The 16,374-nt window shown below is 36.1% G+C and overlaps 1 protein-coding gene across 5 annotated transcripts in view; it reads right to left on the reverse strand.

Annotated features, from left to right (window-relative positions):
* SOS2 (SOS Ras/Rho guanine nucleotide exchange factor 2) overlaps window positions 1-16,374 on the reverse strand; it is a 114,675-nt gene that overhangs the window by 8,978 nt on the left and 89,323 nt on the right. For all 5 annotated transcript variants that reach the window (XR_012415771.1, XM_065548783.2, XM_065548785.2 and 2 more), the window contains 5 exons: window positions 13,558-13,675; window positions 12,265-12,437; window positions 7,656-7,772; window positions 4,154-4,415; window positions 3,623-3,664 (listed from right to left, as the gene is read on the reverse strand). Coding sequence is in view for 4 of the 5 variants with exons in the window: in XM_065548783.2 (XP_065404855.1) it covers window positions 3,623-3,664; window positions 4,154-4,415; window positions 7,656-7,772; window positions 12,265-12,437; window positions 13,558-13,675 (712 nt within the window). In the remaining variant the exon portion in view is untranslated. The remainder of the gene's footprint in view (window positions 1-3,622; window positions 3,665-4,153; window positions 4,416-7,655; window positions 7,773-12,264; window positions 12,438-13,557; window positions 13,676-16,374) is intronic.

Here is a 16,374-nt window from a genome sequence, read left to right on the forward strand (position 1 = left end):
GAAATCTTCCAGAAAACAGAACAAGAAGACAAAGAGATGGACAAGAGGTGATAAAAGACAAGAAAATTGGAGGACCAATCTAGGATGTATGAGAATAAGAAAAAGGAGCTCCACAAAAGGAGTCAGAGAATATGCTGGGGGAAAAATTATTACCAAAGCAATAGGAAACATTTTCTGGAAATCAAATACTCGAATCTCTAAATTTAAAGGGATCATTAAGTAGATGGCAAAATGAAAAAAAAAAAAAAAAAACCCACATCAAAGCAGTTCACTGTGAAGCTGTAGATTATTAAGAATAAAGAGAATGCCTTAAAAGTTTCTTCAACATATTGTGGCAGAGCCTGCTGCTTCCCAGTACACTTTTCCCTTTTTCCTTTTAGTAATAGGATCCCACGAATTTTGGCAAGGCAAATGGCTTCTGAGTTAGAGACATTTCTTAGCCTCCTTTGTAGCTAAGAAGGTCTGCATGACTAAGTTTTAGGAAGACAGCAAAAGTGATATATGCAACTCCCAGATCTTGTCTTTTTTTCTTTTTTTGAGACGGAGTCTCTCTGTCGCCCCAGGCTGGAGTGCAATGACACGATCTTTGATCACTGAAACCTCCACCTCCCTGGTTCAAGCAATTATCCTGTCTCAGCCTCCTGAGTAGCTGGGACTACAAGTGCATGCCACTATGCCCAGCTAATTTTTGTATTTTTAGTAGAGATGGCATTTCACCATGTTGGTCAGGCTGGTCTCGAACTCCTGACCTCAGGTGATCTGTCCGCCTCGGCCTCCCAAAGTGCTGGGATTACAGGTGTGAGCCACTGCACCTGGCCCAGATCATGTTTTTATAACAAAGCTCCTTGCCCTCCATCGTCCTGCTAGCCAAAAAATGGTAACAACTATAGCAGGTACTCAAGACAGAGATGGAAGTCATATCTTGAGAATTCTGAATTGCCCTGCTTAGCTGGAAAACCCAGTGGAGCAGTTTCCTACTTGGTCTGGCTATTGTGAGGAATAAACTTCTATTTCATTTAAGGCTCTGTATATTTGGGTCCCTTTGCTACTGTAGGTATGCTCTAGGTATTAGAAAAAAAAAAAGATTGAAACTGTAGGGTCATTAAGAGAAAGATATTTGTCTATTTCATTCACTGCTATCACTCTCACACCTAGAATAGTGCCTGCACATATCAGGCGTTTAAAAATTATGTACTGAGTGAATAAATGAATAGTATTAGACTTTTCAGCAGGAATTATGAAAGGTAGAAGACCGTGGAGGAAAATACCTTCAAGATTCTGAGTCAAATTGCTTTTTACATTCTATATCCAGCTAAACTATTAACAATTAAATGTATAATAGGCTTCCACAAAAGAAAACAAACAAAAAAAGGTGTACGGGTTTCCATATACACAATAACTTAAAAAGTTTAGGTCTTATGTATTATCTTTTCTCACATAGCTACTAAAGGAGCTACCCCTATCAAAATCAGGGAGCATATCAAGAAAGAAGATGAGGAATCAAAAAACAATGATCCAACACAGGAGGGAGGCAAAGGGAACTTCTACGATGACAATGAAAGAAAGTTCTAGGATGACAGCACGGTCAACACCTGAGTAGCAACCAGTCCAAACTGGAGCAGGGGGACAAAAAGGCACCAGGACGGAAGATTCCAGGAAAGAAAGAAGGGAAAGGGAAAAGGAAAGAAAAGAAAAGAAAAGAAAAGAAAAGAAAAGGGAGAACCCTGTTAGGTTCCCTGATTGGCCTGACTTTATGGAAAACTGCTATGAAAGGGCGTGGAAAGGTGCTAAACAAACATACAAACAAACCTAAACAAACACACAAACAAACCTAAACATTGAGGCAATTATTAACTCCAGGAAACAGAGCTATACAAGAAAGGAAGCATAGCAGTGAATACTTGCCCCAAATGTGGTAAGTATAGACAGGGTAGAGCATGAAATTCTCATCCACTATAACAGGAGATCAGTAAACATTGTCTAAAATTAATGACTCAAGAGAGAATATAAAAACATCATTTAGAAATGTGGAAGTGTCCTTGGAGAAAAGGAGTGGGGAGACTTGAGGTAGAGAACCATTGTTAATTTCATTTTAGGCCGGGCGCGGTGGCTCAAGCCTGTAATCCCAGCACTTTGGGAGGCCGAGACGGGCGGATCACGAGGTCAGGAGATCGAGACCATCCTGGCTAACACGGTGAAACCCCTTCTCTACTAAAAAAATACAAAAAAACTAGCCGGGCAAGGTGGCGGGCGCCTGTAGTCCCAGCTACTGAGGAGGCTGAGGCAGGAGAATGGCGTAAACCCGGGAGGCGGAGCTTGCAGTGAGCTGAGATCCGGCCACTGCACTCCAGCCTGGGCGACAGAGCGAGACTCCGTCTCAAAAAAAAAAAAAAAAAAAAAAAAAAAAAATTTCATTTTAAGTGTTTCCGCGTTATTTCCCTTTTAAATTCTATTAATATGTCACTTTGATAAAAATTTTTTTTGGTAGGGAGGACAGGGTCTTGCTATGTTGCCCAGGCTAGTCTTGAATTGCTATGTTGCCCCGGCCTCAAGTGATCCTGCCTCAGCCTCCCAAAGTGCTGGGATTACAGGTATGAGCCACTACATGGCCAGATAAAAATTTTTTAAACTAAAATTAAATATAAAATTGAACATTTAAAAGACTAACCTTATTTTTCTCATAAGATAGGGAACTTTGCTACTATGTATTTTACTATGCTCGGAGCAGATGTTCTCCAGATTGGGAGAATTATACCCAAAGGTGCTGTGTTCATTTTTGGGTTTTGTTTTAAACAAATGACCACAGAGAGAAAGTTAACAGCATTAAAAGTTGTAAATTATGAAATAATTAGGAATGATAGACTAGTACTAAAAATACTGCTTTAATTAAATAAGATGATGTAAAAAAAATAAGTGATTGAGGATATCCTGGGAACCTGATAAACATTTAGTATATTATTCCCAGGGAAAAATGATTTGAAAAGGTTAAGGAAGAAAGACAACTGACATGAAATTACTATTCCTTCTATGCCAAGCAGTATATTAGGTGTTCTTTTTTTTTTTGAGATGGAGTCTCACTCCGTTGCCCAGGCTGGAGTGCAGTGGCCTGAGCTCGGCTCACCACAACCTCCGCCTCCTGGGTTCAAGCAATTCTCCTGCCTCAGCCTCCCAAGTAGCTGGGACTACAGGTGTGAGCCACCATACCCAGCTAATTTTTGTAATTTTTTAGTAGAGATGGGGTTTCACTATGTTGGCCAGGCTGGTCTTGAACTCCTGACCTCATGATCTGCCTGACTTGGCCTCCCAAAGTGCTGGGACTACAGACGTGAGCCACCGTGCCGGGCTAGGTGTTCTATATAGTTATTTCATTTGATCCTTAACAAGTGTGGGGAAGGTAAGTAATTTCTTTAAGGCCATACAGCCCTTAGAACAGATCATAAAAAATGATGAAAATAAACTGTAGTGAAGCTTAAGTAGTACACAGTTGTAAGCAAATAATTACATTTATTTATAACTTTTCTTATTCTTTAATATTGCCAAAACCCAAAAGAAATATAAATTTAATCAACCAGATTATTATCTTTACAGTCATTTCATTAGAATGAACTTAAATCTTACTTACTTGAATGTGGCAAAAGCACTGGAGCAAAGATGCTATTGCTGCCTATTGGAATAAGAAAAATTAATTTGAAAAGGAAGGTAACATGTATGGTATTATTTTTTAATTGTTTCCATAAATAATATGTAATACATAGTGCAGAATTTTATCATAATCTTTTGCCATGTTAGTTTTTAAAAAAATTAACCCAGAACCTTCTGTACCTAGAATGGTTTTTCTTCTTAGCAATAAGTGGTTCCCCCTCTATCTCTATTTGTTTTCTTACTCACCATCTATTGCTCCCTTTAGACTGGTAGTGGGACCCAAAAGGTACTGAATAAATCTTTGTTGAATGAATAAATTAGAAGATAATATGCATCAACAATGCACAAATTATGCTTTACTTCTTGTATTAATCACTATTTTCACATTTAGATGTAGCTTTTCACACTAACATAGTTTGCAAAAGATTCTACAGTTCCCTAATTAAAATGATAAGAATTATCTGAGACACAGGATTCCTTTTTTACCAAATGGTTTACATCAAATACTTACCACAGGAGCTGTTGAGATCCACATCTAAAAATACACTAAGGTCTGAAGAAGCAGATACTGGTGGAGTAGATGGTGTATTTGGAGAAGTTGGTGCTGACACTGTTGATTCCAGCTCAGTTTCAGCAATCCGACTAAAGCTTATTTTACATGGTTCTCTTTCTAATGGTGTTGGGTGACCTCGTAAAGTACCTGAGGTAGAGCCATGTCGGCCTGTGTTAGGCCTTATTCCAGGAGATTTCAAGGAGAAAGTTGATTTTCTAGGCTGGGAAAAGCAAACATGATTAATGTCACAAATTTGCATAGACAGCACTTTGTTTCTGTGACTTAGAGCTACCTTATTAGTCTTATTAGTTCTTAAGCATACAGTTCTTAAGCGTGCAGTCCTTCAGTCTGCAATGACAGCCTGTATCATTCTAGTAGAATCTTCTGGATTTGACTGGCTTAATTTTAAAATGAATTTGAATATAAGTAAGTCTCTTTTCAGCGCTGCAGAAAAAAAATTCTTGAGAATTTATGTGAAAATCACATTTTGCTCCTAAAACATACCAACCTAAACTTTTCTTTGAAAATATCTATATAAATTTTACAAACATTTACTGGGAACATAATTTATGAAACACGCTACATGCTTCAGAAAAAAAAAGATAATTTTTTTCCTCTTCCTATACTAAATGATCAACCTCTACATTGGTGCTTTAATAATCTTTGGAGAAAATTCCCATCATTGTCCCCCACCCTCACCTCTGTCCCATTTTTCAAGTTCTGGCAGGAGTAATCGAATAAAAAACACCGAACTCAGATCAGAAAACTTGAGTTAAGATCTCAACTGTGCCAATATCTAGCTTTGCAGCCTTGAAAAACTTATTTAACCCCTTGGAATCTCACCATTTTCCTTTGTAAAATGAGAGTAAGATCTACGACGGGTTTTCAAAAACTGCATGGCAAATGTCTATTATGAAATAACTATGTATGACTTTCATTTTTTTCCATCAAAAAATAAACTCATACTAACTTATTATAACATGTCTGAACAGTACCTAGTTTGAGATACTAAGAAGGATAACACATCAGTTTGTAAAGAATCCCTATCAGAGGAACATGAATTCTGCCAAAATTGAAGCAAGAACAAATATCAAATTTATGATGATGCTTGGGTGGAAGAATGGTGAAATCACTAATATTTTATGAAAAGTTTATGGGGACAATGCCCCAAAGAAATCAGCCGTTTACAAATTGATAACTTATTTTAACAAGGGATGAGATGATATGGAAGATAAAGCCAATGGTGGCAGATCATCGACATCAATTTCTGAGGAAAAAATTAATCTAATTCCTGCTCTAATTGAAGAGGACTGATGATGAACAACAGAAACAATAGCCAACACCACAGATATCTCAACTGGTTCAGCTTACACAATTCTGACTGAAAAATTAAAGTTGAGCAAACTTTCCACTAGATGGATGGCAAAACCATTGCACCCAGATCAGCTGCAGACAAGAGCAGAGCTTTCAACAGAAATGTTAAATAAGTGGGATCAAGACCCTGAAGCATTTCTTTGAAAAACTGTTAACAGGAAATGAAACATGGCTTCCCAGTATCATCCTGAAGACAAAGCACAATCCAAGCAATGGCTACCAAGAGGTGGAAGTGGTCCAGTCAAAGCAAAACCAAATCAGTCAAGAGCAAAGGTTGGCCAAGCACCATGGCTCATGCCTATAATCCTAGCACCTTGGGAGGCTGAGGCAGGAGGATCATTTAAGGCCAGGGGTTTGAGACCAGCCTGGGCAATACAGCAAGACTCTGTCTCCATTTTTTTTTTTTTTTTTTTTTTTTAAAAAGGCCAGGCATGGTGGCTTACACCTCTAATCCCATCACTTTGGGAGGTCGAGGCAGGTGGATCACTTGAGGTCAGGAGTTCAAGACATGCCTGGCCAACATGGTGAAACCTCATCTCTACTAAAAATACAAAAATTAGCCACGCATGGTGGCACACACGTTATCCCAGTTACTTGGGAGGCCGAGGCAGTAGAATTGTTTGAACCTGGGAGGTGGAGGTGACAGTGAGTCGAGATTGCACCACTGTAGTCCAGCCTGGGCGACAGAGCGAGACTCTGTCTCAAGAAAACAAAACAAAAACAAGAACAAAAACAAAACAAAGGTCATGGCAACAGTTTTTTAGGACGCTCAAGGCATTTTTCTTGTTGACTTTGTAGAGGGTCAAAGAACAATAACATCTGCTTACTATGGGACTCTTTTGAGAAAGCTAGTTAAAGCTTTTGCAGAAAAACAACCAGGAGAGCTTCACCAAAGAGACCTTCTCCACCACAACAACGATCCTGCTCATCCCTTTCATTAAACCAGGGCAATTCTTTGAGAGTTTTGATGGGAGATCATTAGGCACCCACTTACAATCTTGACTTGGCTCCTTCTGACTTTTTTGTGTTTCCTAATTATAAAAAAAAATTAAAGGGCAACCGTTTTTCTTCAGTTAATAATGTAAAAGAGACTGCATTGACATGGTTAAATTCCCAGGATCTTTAGCTTTTTGGGGATGGACAAAATGGTTGGTATTAGCACTTACAAAAGTGTCCTGAACTTGATGAAGCTTATGTTGGAAAATAAACTTTATATTTTTATGCTTATTTTTTAATTCCATCAAAAAATTTATCTTTCCATGTTCCCATGAACTTTTTTTCATTCTTTTCTTTTTTTTTTTTATATGGGGTCTCACTCTGTCACCCAGGTTGGAGTGAAGTAGAGTGATCTTGGCTCACTGCAACCTCCGCCCCACAGGCGTGTACCACCATGCCTGGCAAAATTTTTTTGTATTTTTGGTAGAGACAGGGATTACAGGCGTGAGCCACCACGCCCGGCCTCTATGAACTTTTTGAAGTCCCCTCATATATCACACAATTGTGAAGATGAGATATCATGAAACTACCTGACTTCTTGCTTCACTCAAAGTTGGTTTGTGTTTTTATTTCCTTCTATATCTTGCTTCACTTTTAGCTACTTAGAATTTGTCTTCTACTAATTCTGTTGCCACTGCAAACTCCTGCAGTAACTGGAAACAGCATCAAATTCTAGTGACAGAGGTGGGTTCCAGAGGCAACTATGGACCATGGAGCCCAAATGGCAGAAGTCATATCAAGTCACAAGAACCAAAATATATTTGCTTACTCCTTCCCAGGTCTTTTCATGTTTTTTGTTCCATTCAGCTACCTATTAAGTTCTCACTTTCTCACACCTTTTTGTATTATTTTAGGAGAGATCAAAAGTAGACACATAAATAAGCAGTACTAAGATAAGGCATAAACCAGATTTTATCAAAAGGCTGACATTTCCCCCACAGTATATGTAATTTTAGAAATAGTATATTACTGCAAACAAAACACCTATGAACAGCCATTCAATTACATTTTTAAGGTAACAGGTTGTTAAACATTGAAAATAATATTTTTAAAAACAGAACACTTGCTTCCAAAATTATAAAAGACTTACAAATCGAGGTGGCTGTTTGCAGTTTCGAGGTTCAATTTCTAGTGACTTGTTGAACAAATAATCTGTAAACTCTTTTTCAGACGCATTTCCCATGGGGTTAAGGTTTTCAAAGAATCTCTGAAATTAAAATATCACAAGTGCATATATAATAAGTATATATTTTAGATCTTATTAAAATAAGATCTCATTAAAATTTCTTGCTGAAAATTACTTATTTAACGCTAAAAAATTAACACATTAAGAGATCACAATATCTGAAAAGTTCACAAGTGTTGCTTATTCCAATCTCCTTACTTCTGAATAAGATTATATAATTTCTGTGGAAGTTATATTCTAGTCTTAAAGTTCTATTAAGAATATGAGTTTTCATTTATTACCATTTTAATGGCTCAGTAGTAGCACTACTTATTCCTTAGGAAACTTTATTCCTACTCATTGTAACAAATGATCATCACCAGAAAGCTACCAAAAGTGTTTAGAACAAAATTATGGTTATAATACACAATGAAGTTTTGATCATCAGAAAAAAAAGTGGAGATAAATTAGATTAAGGTCTGTTAATCCAATTTATAGATCATTCTTGATCATTTATAATTATTCTGGAAATTTCTTTTACTTTAAAAGTAGTCATTTAAATTACTTTAAAAGTAATTTCAAGAATGATTATAGGCCGGGCACGGTGGCTCACGCCTGTAATCGCACCACTTTGGGAGGCCGAGGTGAGTGGATCACCTGAGGTCGGGAGTTCGAGACCAGCCTGACCAACAGGGAGAAACCCCATCTCTACTAAAAATACAAAATTAGCTGGGCATGGTAGCGCATGGCTGTAATCCCAGCTACTCAGGAGGCTGAGACAGGAAAATCGCTTGAACCCAGGAGGCGGAGGTTGAGGTGAGCCGAGATCATGCCATTGCACTCCAGCCTGGGCAACAAGAGTGAGACTCTATCACAAAAACAAAAAAGAAAAAGAATGATTATAAACTTAAACCTATCTGTGCTAACTTCTAGTATAAAAAATGTTTTTATCTGAGCCAAGTCATGTGGCTTACACCTGTAATCCTAGCAGTTTGGGAGGCTGAGGCCGGGGGACTGCTTAAGCCCAGGAATTTGAGACCAGCCTGGGCAATATAGTGAGACCTCTCCTCTTAAAAAAAAAACCTAATAAATAAAATGTTAAAAATTCTGCCTTTATCAAAAAATATTTTAAGCTTAAATTTAAGTTTTAATGTAGAAAATTTAGGTGATTTAGCACTGCCAAAAAAGGAGAAAAAAAGAAAAAGAAACAGTAATCTTACAAACCAGAAATATCATTGTTTACATTTAAATATTAGACTATCTTCCAATGATTTTACTGTGCATGTATATGCATGTATATATGTATTTATAATTATTAATATATATAATTTATATATATTTTCCTGAAAAACTGGAATATCAATTTTAATCTTTCTGAAGTTTATATTCAATTAACTTTTTTCCATGTGGTTTGCTTTTTTTTTTTTGAGTCTCACTCAGCCTCCCGAGTAGCTGGGATTATAGGTGTGCGCCACTATGCCCAGCTACTTTTGTATTTTTAGTAGAGACAGGGTTTCACTATGTTAGCCAGGCTGCCCTTGAACTCCCGACCTCAGATGATCTGCCAGCCTTGGCCTCCCAAAGTGCTGGGATTACAGGTATGAGCCACCGCACCCAGCCAGTTTGCTTATTTTACAAAATACAAATTTTAACTCTATAGTATTTAATCAGATGGCTATTTCAGAATTTAATAATCTCCATATAACTAGTTATCCATACAGGTACTTTCTAATTTTTTGCTTTATAACAATTATTTTTATTAACTCCTGTATATAAATTTTTCTGTACATTTTTTATTATTTCCTTAGAAAAATTCCTTAGCAGAAAATTACTGGATTTAGCTTTATTTAATTTTGAAGTGGTTTAGAAGCATATATTAAAACGGTACTGGGTTTTAGCTTTAGCAGTAGGCCAAATGAGCTTTAAAATTTCTAGTATAAAATTATTCTCATTTTTCAGGCATTCTGCCAATTTCAAGAAAATTATATTACTCCTTTAACAATACTGAAACAATGTGTTCTTATGTTCAGGTTAGCTAAATTAAATCATATTAGCCAATAGTAATTAAAGGATTTCAGAAAGTCATAACAGCAGTATTCTTGATATTCTCATCCTTTGCTCTATTTTTAAATATTATTTATTTAAGTATGATTTGAAAAGTGAATAGCTACTTTGTCTACATTTCAAACTTATTTTGACTCAATCATATAGAAGACATTTCCTCCCAAAAATGCTTTAAATGGTGGCAGGAACCCTAGACCACACCACAAACACCAATTAGCAGGTATGTTTCTGAGATATGAATACTAAAAGTACTATTTCAAGTATACCGAATTAAAGTGTAACATTATTCCTGTGGGGGCCGTATTTGCTTAGCCCTCTGAAGCCCCACATCACAGAGGGTGGGTTCAATGGTGAGAGGGGACGAAATAGGTCACCATCAGTAGGTTCCTGCCTTTTTTTTTTTTTAAGAGCAAGTATCTTTTTTTTTTTTTTTTTGAGATGGAGTCTCACTCTGTTGTCTAGGCTGGAGTGCAGTGGCACTATCTCAGTTCTCTGCAACATTTGCCTCCTGGGTCCAAGCGATCCTCCCACCTCAGCCTCCCGAATAGCTGGGATTACAAGCACGTGCCACTACACCCAGAAAATTTTTGTATTTTTAGTGGAGACAGAGTTTCACCATGTGGGCCAGGCTGGTCTCGAACTCCTGACCTCAGGTGATTCGCCCACCTCAGCCTCTCAAAGTGCTGGATTTATAGGCGCTAGCCACTGTGCCCAACCTATCATTTTTATAAATGGTATGCTTTAGGTGGTCTTTTTCTTAGGACTTTAGGGTACTTTGTTTTGAACTGGGAACAAAGAAGTTACTATCTCATAATCTAGGAGGATGGAAGTAATGGTGGATATTTTCACTCAATATGCCCAATCTGCATGCAGACTATGCCTAAAAAGTTTAGCACAATTTTAAATGTGACAGGTGAACTTATTCTGGTTAATAGTTATAATGTGCTCCCAATTTCAAGTAAGTATAATATAATAACATTCGTTTAACATAAACATAATATCATAGTTTAATTTACAAGGTTATTTCATATTTTGTAGTACTGCAGAATCAATATTACACACTACTGCTCAAAATAGAACATCAATTGAAAGGATGTGAGAAAAATCATCTTCTGCTAGGCATACATATACCACTTTCCTGATCCTTTTCCTATTTAAACACAGTGTTCTTATGAAGAAATGAATTATATATTATTTTGCTACATGTAAAATATCTAAAATGGCTATCAATCAAATCTAGCAGTGATTTTTCTCTTTACTGCATGGACATCATTCTACTTTGTCATTCACTTTTTATGGTGTAGCTTGAACCAACTACAAAAAGAAGCAATACTTTCAAAAGAAAGTACTTAGTAATAATATTAACAACTGCAGATAGTATAGAATGTCTAATGTTTAACCTGCTATCTACCGATTTTTTTCTATTATTTTCATAGCAAGACAAACAGCGTAACATGTAACTATAATATTTCTTATAGGTCACACAAGATCTAAAATTTTTTTTTAATTTTTAAATTTTTAATTTTCATGGGCATATTGTAGGTGTATATATTTGTAGGGCGTATGCGATGTTTTGATACAGGCATGTAATGTAGAATAATCACATCATGGAGAATGAGGTATCCATTCCCTCAAGCATTTATCCTTTGTATTATGAACAATCCAATTATACTCTTATAGTTATTATTTTTTATTTTATTTATTTATTTTTTTTGAAATGGAGTCTCCCTCTGTCACCCAGGCTGGAGGCCAGTGGCATGATCTCGGCTCACTGCAGCCTCCACCTCCTGGGTTCAAATGATTCTCCTGCCTCAGTCTCCGAAGTAGCTGGGATTACAGGCACCCGCCACCATGCCTGGCTAATTTTTTGTATTTTTAGTAGAGACGGGGTTTCACCATGTTGGTCAGGCTGGTCTCAAACTCTTGACCTCAAGTGGTCCTCCCACCTCAGCCTCCCAAAGTGCTGGGATTAGAGGCGTGAGCCACCACGCCCAGCCGATACTCTTATAGTTATTACTATTATTATTTTGAGACAGAGTCTTACTCTGTCACCCAGGCTGTAGTGCAGTGGCGCTAGATCGGCTCACTGCAACCTACCCCTCCCAGGCTCAACTGATTCTCCCACCCCAGACTTCTGAGTAGCTAGGACTGCAGGCACCCAGCACCATGCCCAGCCAATTTTTTTGGGTATTTTTAGTAGAGACGGGGTTTCACTATGCTGCCCAGGCTGGTCTCCAACTCCTGATCTCAAGCGATCTGCCCGACTCAGCCTCCCAATGTGCTGGGATTACAGGTGTGAGCCATGGTGCCTGGCCTCTTATAGTTACTTTTAAACCTGCAATTAAGTTATTATTGACTATAATCACTGTGTTGTGTGATCCAATAGTATGTCTTATCCATTCTATTTTTTTTTTTTTTTTGGTATCCATTAACATGTTCTCTTTTAAAAATAAGCAAAGAAAATATTTACCCTCATATCTGGTTCTATCCGTAAACAGTAAGGCTGATTCTGATACTGCTGAATTTCTCCAGTAATTTCAGCTACTTTCCTCCTCTTACTGAAATTGATTAAATCTTTCCCTTTCTTTTTTAAAAAATCATTATTCCCTTCTTCAGTCTTCAGAATATTTGTTAAATATATTCCTAGTAAAAAAAAAAGAATTTAAAGAAAAGTTATTTTAAATTTTATTTAATCAATTATTTGGGAAAAAAACTGATCTAGTAAAGTTGAAAGACATCATATACTATTCAGCAACTCTACTACTAAAATGTTAAGTCTCTGATAAACAATCATTAACTCTCCATAAAGAATTTTTTAAAGAGAAATAATTTAAAATAAAAAGAAAACAAAAGCTACTGGCTTATACAAACAGAAAGGTTGCTAATCTAAGAAATGGCAAATTAAGATTTTCTAAACCCTAATTTCACCAAGCGCAAGTTATGTTAAATCTATTCTAACCAAATGTTTTAATATTTGATTATAAATATTTAATGCCAAGTATCTTAAGTGATTATTAATCAATAAATTAATTTTAAGTCAAATTTGGTTAATAAGTCTATAGGCTTATAAACTAATTATGTTTTTTCAGAGCCTGTAATTTAGACAGAAAAATAATTACTTCTCACTCATGAACAATAAAAAAGTTTTTAGTCCCTTTTTCATACATAATTGCTGATTCATTTAAATTGGTGGTTCTCAACCCGTCCCCCAGGGGATATTTAGGAATGTCTAGAGACATTTTTGGTTACAACTCTGGGGGCTATTGGAGTGTAGTGAATAGAGGCCAGGATGCTGCTACAGATCCTACCATGCACAAAACAGCCCATCACAACAAATAATTATTTGGCCCAAAATACCAAAATTGTTGAAATTGACAAAATTTGATTTAAATTATTCAATTTCAATCATACACAACAATATTTTAAATTTAAAAATCACATAAAAGCTTTTAATAAATTAAAGAGAAAGTAAATGCTGTAGATGTGACATAGTTATGATAAAAATAACAGTTACCATTTATTGTGTGTGTCCTATGTGCCAGACTTATTAGGTAGTACAGATAAAATATTTTTAATCCTTATTTATAACAACCCTATGAGATATTATAGTCTTCATTTTATAGATAATAGAGAGTTCTATTATTTATCAATACAGAGAGCTAATAAAAGTAGATGATCTCAGATATAGAATAATGTGCCTCTGAAGACTATAACACACTATCACATGCTAACCCTCAAAATATACCCATATTTAGTAACTTACCAAAAAAAGGCACACAAGGTGGATTGATTGACTTAAGTTTTACTAGGTATTTTTTAAAGTGATCTTGACTTAATTCCACAGCTTCATCCAAAATTTTCCTTTTTCTTTCCTGCAGTGCCTTAAAGTATATATAAATTGAGTATAAATTGTTTGCAATTCAATCGTATTTTATAAATGCAAACCTTTAAATTTTATAAAATTTTGCAAATTATCTGGAAAACAATTTTTTAAATTAAGAGATGAGTGGTATTCCTTTGTACACTTACCTGAAGTGATTTCTCCTCTCTTTATCTATAAATACAAAACTCATAATTTACTCATATAAATTAGAAGATTAAGCAATAAAAAAAATTCTACATCATGCCTTGTGAGTTATTTTGACTAGCCAGGGTTTCAAGTCATAGCTGTAGAAGAGGAAAATTATAACCCCTGAACATTCAAATATTTTTCCACTGAAATATCTTTTGGGGCTAAGGGTTGGGGTTTTGGTAAGGAGAAGACAACTATCGGAAGGCAAGAAGACTTGAACAAAAATTTAGTAAATGAAGTAAACTAGAATTTCTTTTATACTTCATTACTAGATCTTCTTATTGAAAATTAATTTTTACTTCAGAAAGAATATACACACACACGTAAACCCCAAAGCAAACATTATGCTTGATGGAGAACCATTCAGTCAATTTCTTTTAAATCAAGGAAAAAGCCAAGGGGACAACATTGGAGCTTTTATTCAATACTATACAGAAGTCCTAGCTAGCATGGACAAGAAAAATAAATAAAGAGCTAGGGATTGGAAAGAAAAAAATCTGTCACTATTCACAGAGGATATGACTTCCCATGAAGAAGCTCCAATGAATCTACATATAGAATGTTAATGAGAGAATCAGCAATGTTGCTACATATAAAACCAATAGACAAAAACCAACTGCATTTCTAGATATCATCAATAAAGAAATCGTGATTTAAAAAAATATTCTGGCCAAGTGCGGTGGCTCACACCTGTAATCCCAGCACTTTAGAGAGGCTGGGGTGGGAGAAACGTTTGAGGCCAGGAGTTCAAAACCAGTCTGTGCAACATAGCAATGCCCAATCTCCACCTAACATTTTAAAAATTAGCTGAGCAGGGTGGCACGTGCCTATAGTCCCAAATACTCAGGAGACTAAGTCCCAAATACTCAGGAGGATTGCTTGAGCCTGGGAATAGAAGGCTGCAGTAAGCTATGACCATGCCACTGTATTCCACACTGGGTGACAGAGCATGACCCTATCTCTAAGGTTACTAAAAACAAAGTAATTCTAATCTAAAACTAGCAAAAGAGGTGTGCTATTTCTATCAAAACAAAAAAATCCCCGCAAAACTTTATTAACTGAGTAAATAAATGAAGAGATAAACGATGTTCACAGTTGAAAAGACTTTTTACTATAACAATGTCAGTTCTTCACTAATCTTAATTGGATTTAGAGATCCAGTGCAACTCCTATCAAAATGCCAATTTTAAAAAATGAAGCTTAAATTGATTCTAAAATTTATATAGGAGAATAAAGGGCCAAGAATAGGTTCCTCCTGAAAAACAGTTAAGATTGGCGAGGATTTGCCCTACTCTTCTCTATCAAGGACTACTATAAAGTTACGATAGTTTAGACAAGTGGCACTGGCACAAGAGTAATCAAATAGATCAAAGGAACAGAATGGAGACACCAACAAAATGCCCACATATACAGGCATTCAATTTATGACACATTTATTAAATGGATTAATTTTTTTTTTTTTTTGAGATGGAGTCTTGCTCTGCCGCACAGTCTGGAGTGCAATGGTGCGATCTCAGCTCACTGGAACCTCTGCCTCCGGGTTCAAGCGATTCTCCTGCCTCAGCCTCCCAAGTAGCTGGGATTACAGGTGCATGCCACCACACCTGGGTAATTTTTATATTTTTAGTAGAGTTGGGGTTTCATCATGTCGGCCAGGCTGGTCTCAAACTCCTGGCCTCACGTAATCCACCCACTTCAGCCTCCCAAAGTGTTGGGATTACAGGCATGAGCCACTGCACCCGGCCTATTTCATAATATTTGACTAAGTATTAATACCTTTAATCTATAAAGTTCATACAAATCAATAAAATGCAAACATCCAAACAGAAAAATATACATATAAAGCAGTTTTTCCTCTATTCCCCTCTAATCACAAGCCACTAAAAAAAAAAATAATAAATAAATAAATAAATAAATAAATAAATAAATAAATAACGTTAAAAGAGGAGTATGTATCCTCCCACATTATTCTCAATACTTATCCAATTCCATTTAGAGGTTTGGGGTTTGCTCTGCTTTGTTATACTAAAATGGAATAATGTTATAGTCATTCTGAAGCTTTTCCCCCACTAAAATATCACAAATGTTCTTCCACAATACACATAAATCCCATTCACTTTGTTCTACAGCTGAACAATATTCTACAATATAGGTATAACAGGATGTATTTAATCATTCTCTTATTGATAGACATTCAGGTTGTTTCCTGTTTCTGCTACTACAACTAATGCTGCAGTAACTGTATCTTTGTACACACAACTTTATATTCTGGTGCATTTATTTCTTTACAATTCTGGGTCCTAAGAGTATGCATATTTTTAATTTTAATATATATTGTTAGACTGCTTTCCAGAAAGACTGTAAAAACGCACATTCCCAAAGGCAGTATTTACATGGCTGAGTTTCTAACTTGGTATCCTTTAGTTAAAAAAAGTCTTTCCAGGTGCAAAAGCAAAGGAAGAAACCATAAATGAAGAGACTGATACATGCAACAAAATAAAAATGATA

This window comes from Macaca fascicularis, chromosome 7 (assembly GCF_037993035.2).
Source record: "Macaca fascicularis isolate 582-1 chromosome 7, T2T-MFA8v1.1".
NCBI lineage: Eukaryota > Metazoa > Chordata > Mammalia > Primates > Cercopithecidae > Macaca > Macaca fascicularis.